Consider the following 16,249-nt stretch of genomic DNA (forward strand, 5'->3'; position numbering starts at 1 on the left):
GTGATACTGAGGAAGGAAACACTCCCAAGAGATACTTCCTGTTACAGAGGGGCTGAGGTTTCCCCAAACCACACACTGGTCTCCACAGAAAGAAGCAGCCACAAATACAGCAAATAACAAGGGCAGCAAAGAAAGGAGAGCAGAGAACAGCAAGAGTAGACAGGGTGCAGAGGAGATTTACCAGAATGGCCCCAGGGAAGGGGGGCTTGAGTCATGGGGAGAGACTGGAGAAGCTGGGCTTGTTCTCCTTAGACCAGAGAAGGTTAAAGGGAGATTTAATAGAGGTGTTCAAAATCATAAAGGGTTTTGATAGAGTAAATAAGGAGAAACTGGCAGCGGACACAGATTTAAGGTGATTGGCCAAAGTACCAGAGGGGAGATGAGGAAACATTTTTTGAATGTGAGTTGTTGTGATCGGGAACGCTCTGCCTGAAAGGGCAGTGGAAGCAGATTCAACAGGGATCGAACTTTCAAATTGGAATTGGATAAATACTTGAAAAGGAAAAATTTGCAGGGTTCTGGGGAAGAGCGGGGAGTGGGACTAATTAGATGGTTCTTTCAAAGAGCTGGCACAGGCACGATGGGCTGAGTGGCCTCTTTCTGTGCTGTATGATTCCACGAGTGACAAACAGAACTGAACAGCATTAAAGCAACAACCCCAAAGTCGCTATAATGGAGTGGGGGGGGGGGGGGCGGCGGCAATGCAAATTGGCAGAAAGTGCCTGAATCTTGATCCTGTGTGTGGTGCCCTCAGCGCGGGATTGAAAGCAAGTACAGCACGGGGCAGACAGTCAGAGCTGTCGTCCTTGGGTTTGAGGTTGACTTGCGACATATAGAAGGGGATTGGTATCCGTGACTGACAGTCTCACTCGAGGCTTTTACCCTCCCCCCAAAAACTGTGCGTCAGATCCTTAGGGAGGCGGGTAATTGTAATGTGGCTTGTGAGGAATTGTGTTTCTCCAATGCTTTTAAGGAAAGATGGAACTTGCACTTACATCACGACTTATCAATCTCTCTTGATGCCCCAAAGTGCCTCAGGTACGATGAATTAGTAAGTGCAGGTACTGTTGTTATGTAGGTAGATGCAGCAGTCTGGTGTCACACACATCAATGAGTAGGTCCTGTGATTTTGGTGGCTTTGGCCGGGACAGCGGGACACCTCCCTGCTCTTCCAACGTGACGTGGGATATCCAACACCCTCCCCAACAGGCAGACGCTTGATCCAAAGAATGGCATCGCCGACAGAGCAGCACTCCCTCGGTACTGCACTAGAGCAACAACCTGGAATACGTGCCGGAGTGGGGCTTGAGCCCACAACTCCGACACAAGAGCAATACCAACTGAGCCAAACTGACACATTGACTTTTGCTGACCATGAAACTGAAATATTAGTGAAACATCATTGGGTAAAACGCTGCGACACTCCGCCCGCTGCCCCGCACCCTGATCTCCGCCCCGTTCAACGTTGCTGGCAGATTGTGAACCAGGCAGACTCCCTGTTCATTCATGGACTGCTTCCAATTGCTCCCGTGGCATCCCCATTTATACTGGAAGGCAGATTCAGTCACAGCGGAGCCAGTGACCATGCAGAATCGGGGGAAGGGAGGGATTATAAAAACAGACTGCTGGCCCCCAGGGGGAGCCGATGTGGGGAGGGGCGAGCTCACAGTCATTGCAGGGGGAGAGCAAGCTCTCCGTCAGTGTGGTGGGCTGGGCTGGGCGGGAAGGTGGATGCTGAACACAGTGCAGTGCGTTGGTCATGGGGCCCACCTCTGGCCTGGCACTCTTCAATTATTTTTTCTTGCAAGAATAACGAAGGACTATGCAGGAGGAGGATTTTAACCTTGGTTAATGGGCTGGTCTGCGCTGTCACTAGGTTTACTGAGCAAGCTGGTACCAATATGTCAGCAGGAAAAAGCAGTTCAGTAAATCCATTTTAAATTGGCGTCATGTTTGTCTTAATTAATCACCTCCAATTACTCCCAGTGATAGAAATGGGTAGTAATGAGCTGCTAATCAATGGGTATTTGAAGATTGGTGTTTCCTAACACCTATCTGATTGAGGATGCCATGAATTGATGCACCAGGTGTTTTGGTTACCTACTAATTTACACCTTACAGCCAATGAGCACCTCGCTCTCTGGCCTTGTTCAGTGAATGCCCAGCTGAGATTCCCAGGTTTAGATGACTCCCATCGCCAGTAACTGAGCACAGCAAACTGCTTTTAATCGATTTAAAATACACAATCTTTCTAAAAAGGATTGGTTTTATACAGTATTTTAAAGATACATTTCATTGTATTCAGATTGAGGTTTCTCCAAACCCAGGACAGATGTGACAATCACAGACTCGTGCCCCAGCATTTGGTCGGGTTTGTTGCAGAACTTTGCCTTGAGGCACAACAGAATTCCAGGGTCACGATAGCAAAATACTGCGGATGCTGGAAATCCGAAATAACAACAGAGAATGCTGGAAAAACTCAGCAGGCCAGGCAGCATCCGTGGAGAGAGAAACAGAGTTAGCGTTTCGGGTCGAAACCCTTCGTCAGAACTGAGAAAACACAGGAAATGAAACCGATTAAAAGGCCAGTTTGGGGGCTGGGAAATGGGGATGAGAGAACAAAAGAGAAGAGACATTGAGAGGTATTCAAAACGAGACGAGATGGTGATAGGACTAGTGGAGACAAAAGACGGCTCTAGATTAGGTGTGAAATGCGCTGGCAGAATGGGAGACAGCTGCCATGTGGGAGAGAAAAAAAGGGGGGGGGGGGCCAAAACAAAAGGTGTGGATAAAAAATATAAGTAAAAATGCAATGGGGGCCGAGGTTATGATCTGAAATTGTTGAACTCGATATTGAGTCCGGAAGGCTGCAGAGTGCCTAATCGGAAGATGAGGTGCTGTTCCTCGAGGTTACGTTGAGCTTCCATGGAACAATGCAAGAGGCCAAGGACGGTGAGGTCTGAGTGGGAATGGGACGGTGAATTAAAATGACAGGTGACCGGAAGCTCGGGGTCACCCTTACGGACTGAACGGAGGTGTTCCGCAAAGCGGTCATCCAATCTGCGTTTGGTCTCCCCAATGTAGAGGAGACCGCATCGTGAGCAGCGAATACAGTATACTAGATTGCAAGAAGTACAAGTAAATCGCTGTTTCACCTGGAAGGGGTGTTTGGGGCCCTGGACAGTGGGAAGGGGGGAGGTATAGGGGCAGGTGTTACATCTCCTGCGCTTGCACGGGAAGGTGCCGGGCGAAGGGGAAGGGGTGCTGGGGGTGATAGAGGAGTGGACTAGGGCGTCTTGGAGGGAGCGGTCCCTACGTAATGCTGAAAGGGGAGGGGAGGGGAAGATGTGTTTGGTGGTGGGATCACGTTGGAGGTGGCGGAAATGGCGGAGGATGATCCATTGAATGTGGAGGCTGGTGGGGTGAAAGATGAGGACAAGGGGAACCCTATCATGGTTCCGGAAGGGAGGGGCAGGGGTGAGGGCAGAAGTGCGGGAGATAGAACGGACACGGTCAAGGGCCATGTCAACCACAGTAGAGGGGAATCCTCGGTTGAGGAAAAAGACATGTCGGAAGCACTGGTATGGAAGGTGGCATCGTCAGAGCAGATGCGGCGGAGACGGAGAAACTGGGAGAATGGAATAGAGTCCTTACAGGAAGCGGGGTGGGAGGAAGTGTACTCCAGGTAGCTGTGGGAGTCAGTGGGCTTGTAGTGAATGTTTGTCAATAACCTATCCCCAGAGATGGAGACGGAGAAGTCGAGGAAGGGAAGGGAAGAGTCGGAGATGGACCATGTGAAGGTGAGGGAAAGGTGGAAATTGGAAGTAAATTGAATTAAATTTTCTAGTTCAGGGCGAGAGCAGGAAACGGCACCGATACAGTCATCAATGTACCGGAAAAAGAGGTGAGGGAGGGGACCTGAGTAAGACTGGAACAGGGTCCCTGGGTATACCAGCGATGGGACAGTGAAGAGGGAGCTTTACTCGGTATCTAACCCGTGCTGTACCTGCCCTGGGAGTGTTTGATGGGGCAGTGTAGAGTGAGCTTTACTCTGTATCTAACCCGTGCTACACCTGCCCTGGGTGTGATTGATAGAATTACATAGAATATACAGCACAGAAACAGGCCATTCGGCCCAATGAGTCTCCTATTTTATCGACCCCATCTCAGCTTTTCAGCAGATCTTTCTATTTCCTTTTCTCTCATGCACTCCTCTAGTTTCCTTTTGAAAGGATCCAAGCTATTTGCCACAACCACGTCCTGTGGTGTTTCAAAATCTTTTATTATGTTAGAGAGAATCACATTGCTCGTCCCCCTCCCACCATCCAGTGCTGGTATCAGTAGCTCAGTGTAAATATGAACCAGAGACAGCGTGCCTCATTCCCTCTGAAACCCTTGAAACCAAAGTGCCAGTTTGTTTCAGTTTTTCATAATGATTGTACAAAAAAGAGATTCTTGGTGAACTGCTTCAAATCACAAAGCTCCTGTTGGTGTTTTATTCTCCAAATAAAGCAGTTTAAAAATCTAGCGGATTCACTGGTAAGACAGTGTAGAGGGACCTTTCCTCTGTATCTAGCCCGTGGTGTACGTCACCTGGATTTGTTAGATGCCGCCACTGGGAGGTAGGAAAGAGCAATATTCCGATCCCCATCACAAACATCCTCAGTTTATTGAGCAGAAAGTTCACAGGAAAGGCAAGATGGTCTCTGTACCTTGTAGCACAGGGTGGCTAAGTTGGAGGGCGACTCCTCCCTGACCGCTCGGATCTCGGCTGCTGGCACCAAGGTGAACACGTCCTGGATGGATGTGGCCGTGTCGGCCCAGAACTGATCCCAGAATGCATCGTCGGTGGCCTCCACTGGCTGCAAAATACAAGAAACGGAGGTTACAGGAACCGCCCGGCTCACGGGAACCCCCCCGCCCGGCTCACGGGAACCCCCCGCCCGGCTCACGGGAACCCCCCCCCCCCGCCCGGCTCACGGGAACCCCCCCCACCCGGCTCACGGGAACCCCCCGCCCGACTCACGGGAACCCCCCGCCCGACTCACGGGAACCCCCCCGCCCGGCTAACGGGAACCCCCCCCCCGCCCGGCTCACGGGAACCCCCCCCCGCCCGGCTCACGGGAACCCCCCCCCCCCCGCCCGGCTCACGGGAAACCCCCGCCCGGCTCACGGGAACCCCCCCGCCCGGCTCACGGGAACCCCCCCGCCCGGCTCACGGGAACCCCCCCGCCCGGCTCACGGGAACCCCCCCGCCCGGCTCACGGGAACCCCCCCCGCCCGGCTCACGGGAACCCCCCCGCCCGGCTCACGGGAACCCCCCCCCGCCCGGCTCACGGGAACCCCCCCCGCCCGGCTCACGGGAACCCCCCCGCCCGGCTCACGGGAACCCCCCGCCCGGCTCACGGGAACCCCCCGCCCGGCTCACGGGAACCCCCCGCCCGGCTCACGGGAACCCCCCGCCCGGCTCACGGGAACCCCCCGCCCGGCTCACGGGAACCCCCCGCCCGGCTCACGGGAACCCCCCGCCCGGCTCACGGGAACCCCCCGCACGGCTCACGGGAACCCCCCGCACGGCTCACGGGAACCCCCCGCACGGCTCACGGGAACCCCCCGCACGGCTCACGGGAACCCCCCGCACGGCTCACGGGAACGCCCCCCCGCCCGGCTCACGGGAACCCCCCGCCCGGCTCACGGGAACCCCCCCCCCGCCCGGCTCACGGGAACCCCCCGCCCGGCTCACGGGAACCCCCCCGCCCGGCTCACGGGAACCCCCCCCCCCCGCCTGGCTCACGGGAACCCCCCGCCCGGCTCACGGGAACCGCCCCGCCCGGCTCACGGGAACCCCCCCCCCCCCCCGGCCTGGCTCACGGGAACCGCCCCGCCCGGCTCACGGGAACCGCCCCGCCCGGCTCACGGGAACCCCCCGCCCGGCTCACGGGAACCGCCCCGCCCGGCTCACGGGAACCCCCCCGCCCGGCTCACGGGAACCGCCCGCCCGGCTCACGGGAACCCCCCCGCCCGGCTCACGGGAACCCCCCCCGCCCGGCTCACGGGAACCCCCCCGCCCGGCTCACGGGACGTGCTCGGGTTACAAACACCACACTCAGCAACAACTTGTGCCTTTAACGTATTAAAAACGTCCGAAGCCGCTTCACAGGAGCGTAATCGGACAAATTTGACACGGAGCCACTTAACGACAGGTGGCCAAAAGCTTGGTCCAAGAGTTTTAAGGAGTGTCTTAAAAAACGAGGGAAGTAGAGAGACGGAGATGTTTAGGGAGGGAATTCCAGAGCCCCGGGCCTCGACAGCCGAAGGCACGGCCGACAATGGTGGAGCGATTAAAACCAGGGCTGCGCCAGAGGTCAGAACTGAAGGAGCGCAGAGATCGCAGATGGTTGTAGGGCTGGAGGAGGTTATGGACATAGGGTGGGGTGAGGCCATGGAGGGAGAGGGCAGACAGTATTCACAGCCGAGTGACAGCCTGATCCCGCTCAACAGCCACATGCACTTCTCCAGCAGGATTTACCAGATTCCGATCAGGGGCAGGAACTCTGGCTGATTTTCTTCTCCCCTCCCGGGCCCAGGGGCACCGAGTCCAATTGTCGCGTCCCGCCTGAAACCAGCTAACTCAGCACAGGCTGGGAGTGGGTCCTGGAGCTTTCCTGGTCTGTACATTCAGTGTCAGAGCGTGCGATGCACTTATTAAATCAGGAATATTGTGCTTGTTTGCTTTTCCTAACTCCGTTTATATTTCCTTGAAAGTTTTCTGCCTCTTCCCAGTTCTATTTCTCCTGCTTAATCCGGTTCACGCACAGAAGAATTATAGAGCAGTAAAGGAGGCCATTCGGCCCATCGTGCCTGCTCTTTGAAAGAGCTCTCCAATTAGTCCCATTCTCCCGCTCTTTCCCCGCAACCCTGCAAATTTTCCCCTTTCAAGTATTTATCCAATTCCCTTTTGAAAGTTATTATTGAATCCACTTCCACTGCCCTCAGGCAGTGCATTCCAGATCACAACAACTCGCTGCGTAAAAAGAATTCTCCTCCTCTCCCCTCTGGTTCTTTTGCCGATTATCTTAAAACTGCGTGCTCTGGTTACTGACCCACTGCCTGTGGAAACTTATTTACTCGATCGAAACCCCTCACAGTTACTGTCAGGTATGCTACTTTTGTTACTGAAGCCATGTAATTGCTTGAACTAGTAAGCCTCAGGAAGAGTGAGAAAGACAAGCGCTCAGCCTGGACAGCGAAGCACTCGGCAGCGTAGCCTGTACACGAGACTGTGCCAAGTACCAAGTCCCACCTCAGAAGGGGTTTCTCGCTCAGTGAGGCCAGCAGAGAGCGACAGGCACACTGGCAAGAATGGAGATCCTGACCTCAGGCGATGTCCACACCCAGGCTTATTGGCAGCAAAGCAGAGGCTGATTGCCGAGTGCCAACTGTAGAATCCGAGCTGAGATCACTCAGCACGGACCAGGGATTGAACCGCTGACCTTTCTTGATGTGTACAGCTAATGAGGGGCAGCTTGTGTCCCCATTGAGCCACTAGGGGAGGTATACTGGCGGACAGCTGACTTGATGCCAGCGATGATTTGGATTAACAGAAAATGCTGGAAAAACTCAGCAGGTCAGGCAACATCCGTGGAGAGAAATCGGAGTTGACGTTTCGGGTTGAAACCCTTTTTCAAAACCCGTTTCAACCTGAAACGTCAACTCAAATTTCTCTCCACGGATGTTGCTTGACCTGCTGAGTTTTTCCAGCATTTTCTGTTGTTATTTCGGAATTTCAGCATCGGCAGTATTTTGCTACCGTACTGAATTTGGATGATCAGCCATGATCTCATTAAATGGCGGAGCAGGCTCGAGGGGCCGAATGGCCTCCTCCTGCTCCTATGTTCTATGTTTCGATACGTCTTTAACACAGTAAAACAACCCAAGGTGCTTCACAAGACTGTAATCAGACAAAAGCTGACAGAGCCACATGAGGGGGTATTAGGACAGGTGAGGGAGGTTTTAAGGAGCATCTTAAAAGGAGAGAGGGGGAGAGGTTTAGGGAGGAAGGCACGGCCGCGAATGGTGGGGTGAAGGAAATCAGGGATGCAGAAGAGTCCAGGATTGGAGGAATGTTGAGATCTCGGAGGGTTGTCGGGCTGGATGAGGTTACAGAGATAGGGAGGGGCAAGGCCATGGAGGGATTTGAACATAAAGGTTGAGAATTTTAAAATCAAAGATTTAGTGGGCCAGGAGCCAATGTAGGTCAGCGAGCAGAAGGGCCCAAATGTCCCACACCGACTACATAACATAAGAACATAAGTAGGAGGAGCAGGAGTAGGCCATACGGCCCCTCGGGCCTGCTCCGCCATTCAATAGGATCATGGCTGATCTGAATCTAGACTCACGTCCACTTCCCTGCCCTCTCCCCGTAACCCCTAATTCCCTTATCTGCTAGGAAACTGTCTATCTCCATTTTAAATTTATTTAATGCTGCGGTTCCGCAGCTCTCTGGGGTAGCAAATTCCATAGATTTACTACCCTCTGAGTGAAGAAGTTTCTCCTCATCTCAGTTTTGAAACGGCAGCCCCTTATTCTAAGATTATGCCCCCTAGTTCTAGTCTCACCCATCAGTGGAAACATCCTCACCGCATCCACCCGATCAAGCCCCCTCACAATCTTACATGTTTCGATAAGATCACCTCTCATTCTTCTGAACTCCAATGAGTAGAGTCCCAACCTACTCAACCTTTCCTCATACGTCAACCCCCTCATCTCCGGAATCAACCGCGTGAACCTTCTCTGAACCGCCTCGAGAGCAAGTATATCTTTTCTTAAATATGGAAACCAAAACTGCACGCAGTATTCCAGGTGTGGCCTCACCAATGCCCTGTATAACTGCAGCAAGACTTCCCTGTTTTTATACTCCATCCCCCTCGCAATAAAAGCCAAGATTCCATTGGCCTTCCTGATCACCTGCATACTAACTTTTTGTGTTTCATGCACCAGGACCCCCAGATCCCTTTGTACTGTAGCACTTTGCAGTTTCTCTCCATTTAGATAATAACTTGCTCTTTGATTTTTTCTGCCAAAGTGCATAACCTCACACTTTCCAACATTATATTCCATCTGCCAAATCTCTGCCCACTCACTTAGCCTGTCTATGTCCTTTTGCAGGTTTTTTATGTCCTCCTCACTCACTGCTTTCCCTCCCATCTTTGTATCGTCGGCAAACTTGGATATGTTGCACTCAGTCCCTTCCTCCAAATCGTTAATATAGATTGTAAAGAGTTGGGGTCCCAGCACTGACCCCTGCGGAACACCACTAGTTACTGATTGCCAGCCCGAGAATGAACCGTTTATCCCAACTCTTTGTTTTCTGTTAGATAGCCAATCTTCCACCCATGCCAGTATATTACCCCCAATCCCGTGATTTCTTATCTTGATCAGTAATCTTTTGTGTGGAACCTTGTCAAATGCCTTTTGGAAGTCCAAATACACTACATCCACTGGTTCCCCTTTATCCACCCTGTATGTGACATCCTCAAAGAATTCAAGCAAATTTGTCAAACATGACTTCCCTTTCATAAAACCATGCTGACTCTGCCCTATTAAATTATGTTTATCCAAATGCTCTGTTACTGTTTCCTTAATAATGGACTCCAACATTTTGCCAACCACAGATGTTAGGCTAACTGGTCTATAGTTTCCAGCTTTTTGTCTACTTCCCTTCTTAAATAAGGGTGTTACATTAGCAGTTTTCCAATCTGCCGGGACCTTTCCTGAGTCCAGGGAGTTCTGGAAAATAATCACCAATGCATCCACAATCCCTACCGCCACTTCTCTCAAGACCCTAGGATGTAGGCCATCAGGTCCGGGGGATTTATCCGCCTTAAGTCCTATTATTTTACTGAGTACCATCTCCTTAGTGATTTTAATCGTCTTTAGCTCCTCCCCCCCCATTGCCCCCTGTTTGTCCAGTGTTGGGATATTTTTAGTGTCCTCTACTGTAAAGACTGATACAAAATATTTGTTCAGCGTCTTTGCCATCTCCATGTTCCCCACCACTAGTTTCCCAGTCCCATCCTCTAAGGGACCAATGTTCACTTTAGCCACCCTTTTTCTTTTTATATAGCTGCAGAAACTCTTGCTATCTGTTTTTATATTTTTTGCTAGTTTACTTTCATAATCTATCTTCCCTTTCTTAATTAATCTTTTAGTTGTTTGCTGGCTTTTAAATGCTTCCCAATCTTCTATCCTCCCACTAGATTTGGCTAATTTATATGCCCTTGTTTTCAGTCGGATACTATCCTTTATTACTTTACTAAGCCACGGATGGCTGTCTTTTCTTTTATTCCCCTTTTTCCTCAGTGGAATATATTTATCTTGAAAGATGTGAAATATCTCCTTGAATGTAGACAACTGCTCTTGTACCGTCTTACACTTTAATCTGTTTTCCCAGTCCACTTTAGTCAATTCTACTCTCATACCTTCATAGTCTCCTTTATTTAAGCTCAGTACGCTGGTTTGTTACACATTTCAGTCAGCAGCCATTTTGTGGACAGCATTCGCTCATTCCCTCCCATCTTAGTATCATCTGCAAACTTTGATATGTTACACTCGGTCCCCTCCTCCAAATCGTTAATATAGATTGTAAAGAGTTGGGGACCCAGCACTGACCCCTGCGGAACACCACTAGTTACTGATTGCCAGTCTGAGAATGAACCATTTATCCCAACTCTGCCTTCTGTTAGATAGCCAATCCTCTATCCATGCCAGAATATTACCCCCAATCCTGTGATTTTTTATCTTAAGCAATAATCTTTTGTGTGGCACCTTGTCAAATGCCTTTTGGAAGTCTAAATACACTACGTCCACTGGTTCCCCTTTATCCACCCTATATGTTACTTCCTCAAAGAACTCCAGCAAATTTGTCAAGCATGACTTCCCCTTCATAAAACCATGCTGACTTTGTCCTATTAAATTATGATTATCCAAATGTCCTGTTACTGTCTCCTTAATAATGGACTCCAAAATTTTACCTACCACAGATGTTAGGCTAACCGGTCTATAGTTTCCAGCCTTCTGTCTACTGCCCTTTTTAAATAAGGGTGTTACATTAGCAGTTTTCCAGTCTGCCGAGACCTTTGCTGAGTCCAGGGAGTTTTGGAAAATTATTACCAATGCATCCACAATCCCTACCGCCACTTCCCTCAAGACCCTAGGATGTAAGCCATCAGGTCCAGGTGATTTGTCCGCCTTGAGTCCCATTATTTTACCGAGTACCACTTCCTTCGTGATTTTGATCATGTTTAGCTCCTCCCCCCCCATAGCCCCCCGTTTGTCCAGTGTTGGGATATTCTTAGTGTCCTCTACTGTAAAGACTGATACAAAATATTCAGTGTTTTTGCCATCTCCATATTTCCCACCATTAATTTCCCGGTCTCATCCTCTAAGGGACCAACATTTACTTTAGCCACCCTTTTTCTTTTTATATAACTATAAAAACTCTTACTATCTGTTTTTATATTTTTTGCTAATTTACTTTCATAATCTATCTTCCCTTTCTTAATCAATCTTTTTGTTATTTTTTGCTGTCTTTTAAAGTTTTCCCAATCCTCTATCCTCCCACTAGATTTGGCTACCTTATATGCCCTTGTTTTTAGTCGAATACTATCCTTAATTTCTTTACTTAGCCACGGATGGCTGTCTTTTCTTTTACACCCTTTTCTTCTCAGTGGAATATATATTTTTTGGAAGTTGTAAAATAACTCCTTAACTGTACACCACTGATCATGTATCGTCTTACCCTTTAATCTATTTTCCCAATCCACTCTACTCAATTCCGCTCTCATACCTTCATAGTCTCCTTTATTCAAGCTTAGCACGCTTGTTTGAGATCCAACCTTCTCACCCTCTAATTGAATATGGAATTCAACCATGTTATGGTCACTCATTCCAAGGGGATCCTTTACTAGGACATTTTAAATTAATCCTGTCTCGTTACACAGGACCAGATCTAAGGTTGCTTGCCCCCTGGTCGGTTCAGTTACATACTGCTCAAGAAACCCATCCCTAATACACTCAATGAACTCATCCTCAAGGCAGCCCTGCCCAATTTGATTTGTCCAATTAATATGATAGTTAAAATCCCCCATAATTATAGATGTTCCCTTATTACAAGCCTCAACTATTTCCTGATTGATACTCCGTCCAACAGAGTTGCAACTGTTCGGAGGCCTATAGACTACGCCCACTAGTGTTTTTTTCCCCTTATTATTCCTTGCCTCCACCCAAACTGTTTCATTATCCTGATCTTTTGACCCAATATCATTTCTCTGTATTACAGTGATTCTTTCCTTTATTAACATAGCCACCCCACCTCCCCTTCCTTCCTGCCTGTCCTTCCTGATCGTTAAATAACCTGGTATGTTTAATTCCCAGGCATTGTCACCCTGCAGCCATGTTTCTGTAATGGCCACAAGATCATACCCATATGTAGTTATTTGTGCCATTAACTCGTCTATTTTGTTACGAATGCTACGTGCATTCAGATAGAGAACTTTCAAAGATGTTTTGTGACACTTAGTTCCTGCTTTTGCCCTTTTTATTACTTTACCTTTTACTCCATACCTTCTGCCCCTTCCTGACACGCTCTGGTTTTCAATTTCCCCACTGCTACCTAAGTCTATGACCTTCTCTGTTGTCATTTTTATTATTTGCTCTCTAGGAACCTCCCCCCCACTAGTTAGTTTAAAGCCCTCTCTACAGCCCTAGTTATATGATCCGCCAGGACTCTAGTCCCAGCACTGGCCAAGTGAAGCCCGTCCCAACGGAACAGCTCCCTCCTGCCCCAGTACTGGTGCCAGTGTCCCAGGAAGCAAAACCCATTTCTCCCACACCAGTCTTTGAGCCACGCATTTAACTCTCTAATTTTATTTGTCCTAGCCAAATTCGCTCGTGGCTCAGGTAATAATCCAGAGATTATTACCCTTGAGGTTCTGTTTTTTAATTTGACCCCTAGCTGCTCATACTCCTTTTAACAGAACCGGCTTCCTAGTCCTAGCTACGTCGTTTGTACCAACATGGACCACGACAACTGCAAGTTTCTTTCCAGCCCAGAGGAGATGTCCTTAACCCTGGCACCGGGTAGGCAACACAGCCTTCGGGACTCTCACTCTCGGCTGCAGAGAACTCTATCTATCCCCCTAATAATGCTATCCCCTACCACTACAACATTTCTATTTACTCCCCCCTCTTGAATGGCCCCCCGTTCTAAGGTGCTGTGGCCAGGTTGCTCATCCTCCCTGCAGTCCCTGCTCCTGTCCCCACAGGGAGTAAGAACCTCGAACCTCTTGGACAAGAGCAAGGGCTGCGGCTCCTCCAGCTCTACCTCCTGGATCCCCGTACCTGCCTCCCCGTACCTGCCTCACTCGTAGTCACACCGTCCTGTCCCTGACCATGGGCTACATCTGAATTAATTAACTTCATAGGTGTGACCACCTCCTGATACACAGAGTCCAGGTACTTCTCCCCCTCCCTGATGTGTCGCAGTGTCTGAAGCTCAGACTCCAGCTCATCAACACGGAGCTGGAGTTCCTGTAGCAGCAGACACTTGTCACAGATGTAATCACCGTGAGCCTCAATGGGGTTCACCGGCTCCCACATCTCGCAACAGTAACACATCACCTGCTCCATTCTATGTAATTAATTAAATTTTTTATTGTTAGTTATGGACACCCTCTGCCCGATTTTAGATGCTAGTATCCCCTTTAATTAATTGGATTTAAATTAAATCAATCCCTCTAGTTACACCAGTTAAATGGTTTACCAACAGTCACTCTGCACCAGAAAGGCCTTATTAACTGCAACCCACAGAGTTAAAGTTTGAAAAGAGCACCTAACACCCCACTTACCCTAACTCACACTTCCCCAAACTCACAGCACGCTTTGATGACTCGCACTCAGTGCTTGCTCGCACTAGGACTGGTCTTTTTATACTGTTTGTTTGTTTACAGCCAAATGAGTCACCCCTGCTGACTGGTTAGAAAACTGGTTTCCACTGCCTGCTGTGCCAATTTACTCCTACTGCAGTGTAACCTTGTTTTACTCTTCTTAAACCAACAGAATCCCAAATATTTAACTTTTCCCCTTTACTTAAACTGCTTAAGCAATCTTATCAAGAACGATTTAAAGAGAAATAACAATTTAAGAACTCTCACACTTACCCAAACTCACAGCACGCTTTGATGACTCGCATCTCCTTACCCAATGAGATTTAAGGATTGAGAATAAAACAGAGGGGCGACGGGGGAGGAGGGTGATTTAGAGTCAAATCAGGTACAGAAAGAGAAATAAAGAGAGGGGGGAAAAAAGATTGGATTAAGAAAGAGACTGAAAGGAAAAGTAAGAAAAAAAATTATAATTTTTAAATCTCTAGTAAGAATTGACTCCAAGCACGAATGAGAGTGAACAGTTTAAATTGTTCCCTTTCTGGGTTGGAGAGGTTGATAGGCATTGCATTAACAATTATCAATACGTTGAAAAGGTTATTACACTCTTAATTATTTTCTGCATCGAATGGGCAATGAATGTGCAAATCTGACTTGTGCTTTAATAACGGCGTGCAGTGTGAACTCTCCGTTAGTTTTCCAGGAAGATTTGGGTCATTATCGCAGTAACACTAAGGGGGGGCCTGAGTACTAACGCCCAACACAGCATCGCCGTAATAGCAAGGGGGGTGGGGGGCGGGCCACTTAGTAGAATCATAGAATAGCACAGCATTCGACCCATCGTGTCTGCGCCGGTCTTAGTACTAACACCCAACTCAGTAATTGTAAGGGGGGAGGGGCTCACTTCGAGAGCCCAACTCCCTGCATCTGTAACGTCACAGATTACAGCACGCTCGGTATCAGTATGAATCAAAAGTTCACAGGAGCAGTGAGGCTAACAGTCTCGTACAACCAGGGCAGGGCCCATGCACCTCTGACATGTTTGTTTTAAGATGTTACTGAAAGAAGACAGACAGACTTGCATTTCTATAGCGCCTTTCACGACCTTAGGACATCCCAAAGCGCTTCACAGCCAATGAAGTACTTTTGAAGTGCAGTCACTGTTGTAATGTAGAAAACGCAGCAGCCAATTTGCGCACAGCAAGCTCCCAGAAACAGCAATGTGATAATGACCCGATAATCTGTTTTAGTTATGTTGAGGGATGAATGTTGGCCAGGACACCCGGGAGCACTTCCCTGCTCCTCTTTAAAATAGTGCCGGGATCTTTTACGTCCACCTGAGGGGGCAGACGGGGCCTCGGTTTGTTGTCTCATCTGAAAGACAGGTCTATCTCTTGCTGCCTGCTCGGTTTGAACACCAGGAAAGGTCACTATCCAGGGTCTTAATCTCCAGGAACATTACACAAACGTGAAATCAGACCTGAAGGTCAGAGTACCAGCAAAATAATGGATCAAGTGAGACTTGGGCTTAACAGTGGCAGGTAACATTCACACCACATAAATGGCAGGTAACGACCATCTTCAACAAGAGAAAGCCCAACAATCTCCCCCTGATCTTTAAAGGCACCACCATCACCAAGTCTCCCACCATTAACATCTTAGGGGGGGGGTCACCATTAGTGAGAAGCTGCACCAGCCACATTGACACTGTGGCTACAAGAGCAGGGCAGAGCCTGGGTGCTTTGTGGCAAGTGGCTCACTTCCTGACCCCTCAAACCCTATGCACAGTCCAAGACTCACCTCAGGAGTGTGATGGAACACCCTCCACTTGCCTGGATGGGTGCAGCTGCAACAACACTCAAGAAGCTCGACACCAACCAGGACAAAGCAGTTTCTTTGACTGGCACCCTTATTACCAGCCTCATCTTCCACCCCCTTCACTGGCGCACCGTGGCTGCAGTGTGCACTACCTACAGGATGCACCACAGCAACTTGCCAGGGTTACTTCAACAGCACCTCCCTGCCCTGCAACCGCTCCCCTCCCCATCCCGAGTCGGACAAGGGCAGCAATGTCTTGGGAACACCATCACCTCCAAATCACACGTCATCCTGACTTGCACAAATATAGATGTTCCTTCATCGTCACTGGGTTAATGAACCGAAATTCCCTACCCAACACCATCAGCACACTGACTGCAGCAGTTGAAGGAGTCGGCCCAGAGGGGAACGAAGAATGGGCAATAAATACAGCCTTGCCAGTGACACACTCATCCAGAGAATGGATAAATAAAATTGTACCACCCCGA

At 49.4% G+C, this 16,249-nt stretch overlaps 1 protein-coding gene across 1 annotated transcript in view; it reads right to left on the reverse strand.

The window, feature by feature from the left end:
* The window catches only part of LOC147102586 (protein HID1-like), a 173,713-nt gene extending 157,845 nt beyond the window's left edge, over nt 1-15,868 (reverse strand). The window contains exons 1-2 of the mRNA XM_085964084.1: nt 15,860-15,868; nt 4,713-4,862 (exon numbers count right to left, since the gene is read on the reverse strand). Of these exons, the coding sequence (XP_085820210.1) occupies nt 4,713-4,862; nt 15,860-15,868 (159 nt within the window). The remainder of the gene's footprint in view (nt 1-4,712; nt 4,863-15,859) is intronic.
* Between the last annotated feature and the right edge of the window lie 381 nt (nt 15,869-16,249).

Source organism: Somniosus microcephalus, chromosome 21, assembly GCF_052327205.1.
Source record: "Somniosus microcephalus isolate GS21.2 chromosome 21, FLI_Smic_1.0, whole genome shotgun sequence".
NCBI lineage: Eukaryota > Metazoa > Chordata > Chondrichthyes > Squaliformes > Somniosidae > Somniosus > Somniosus microcephalus.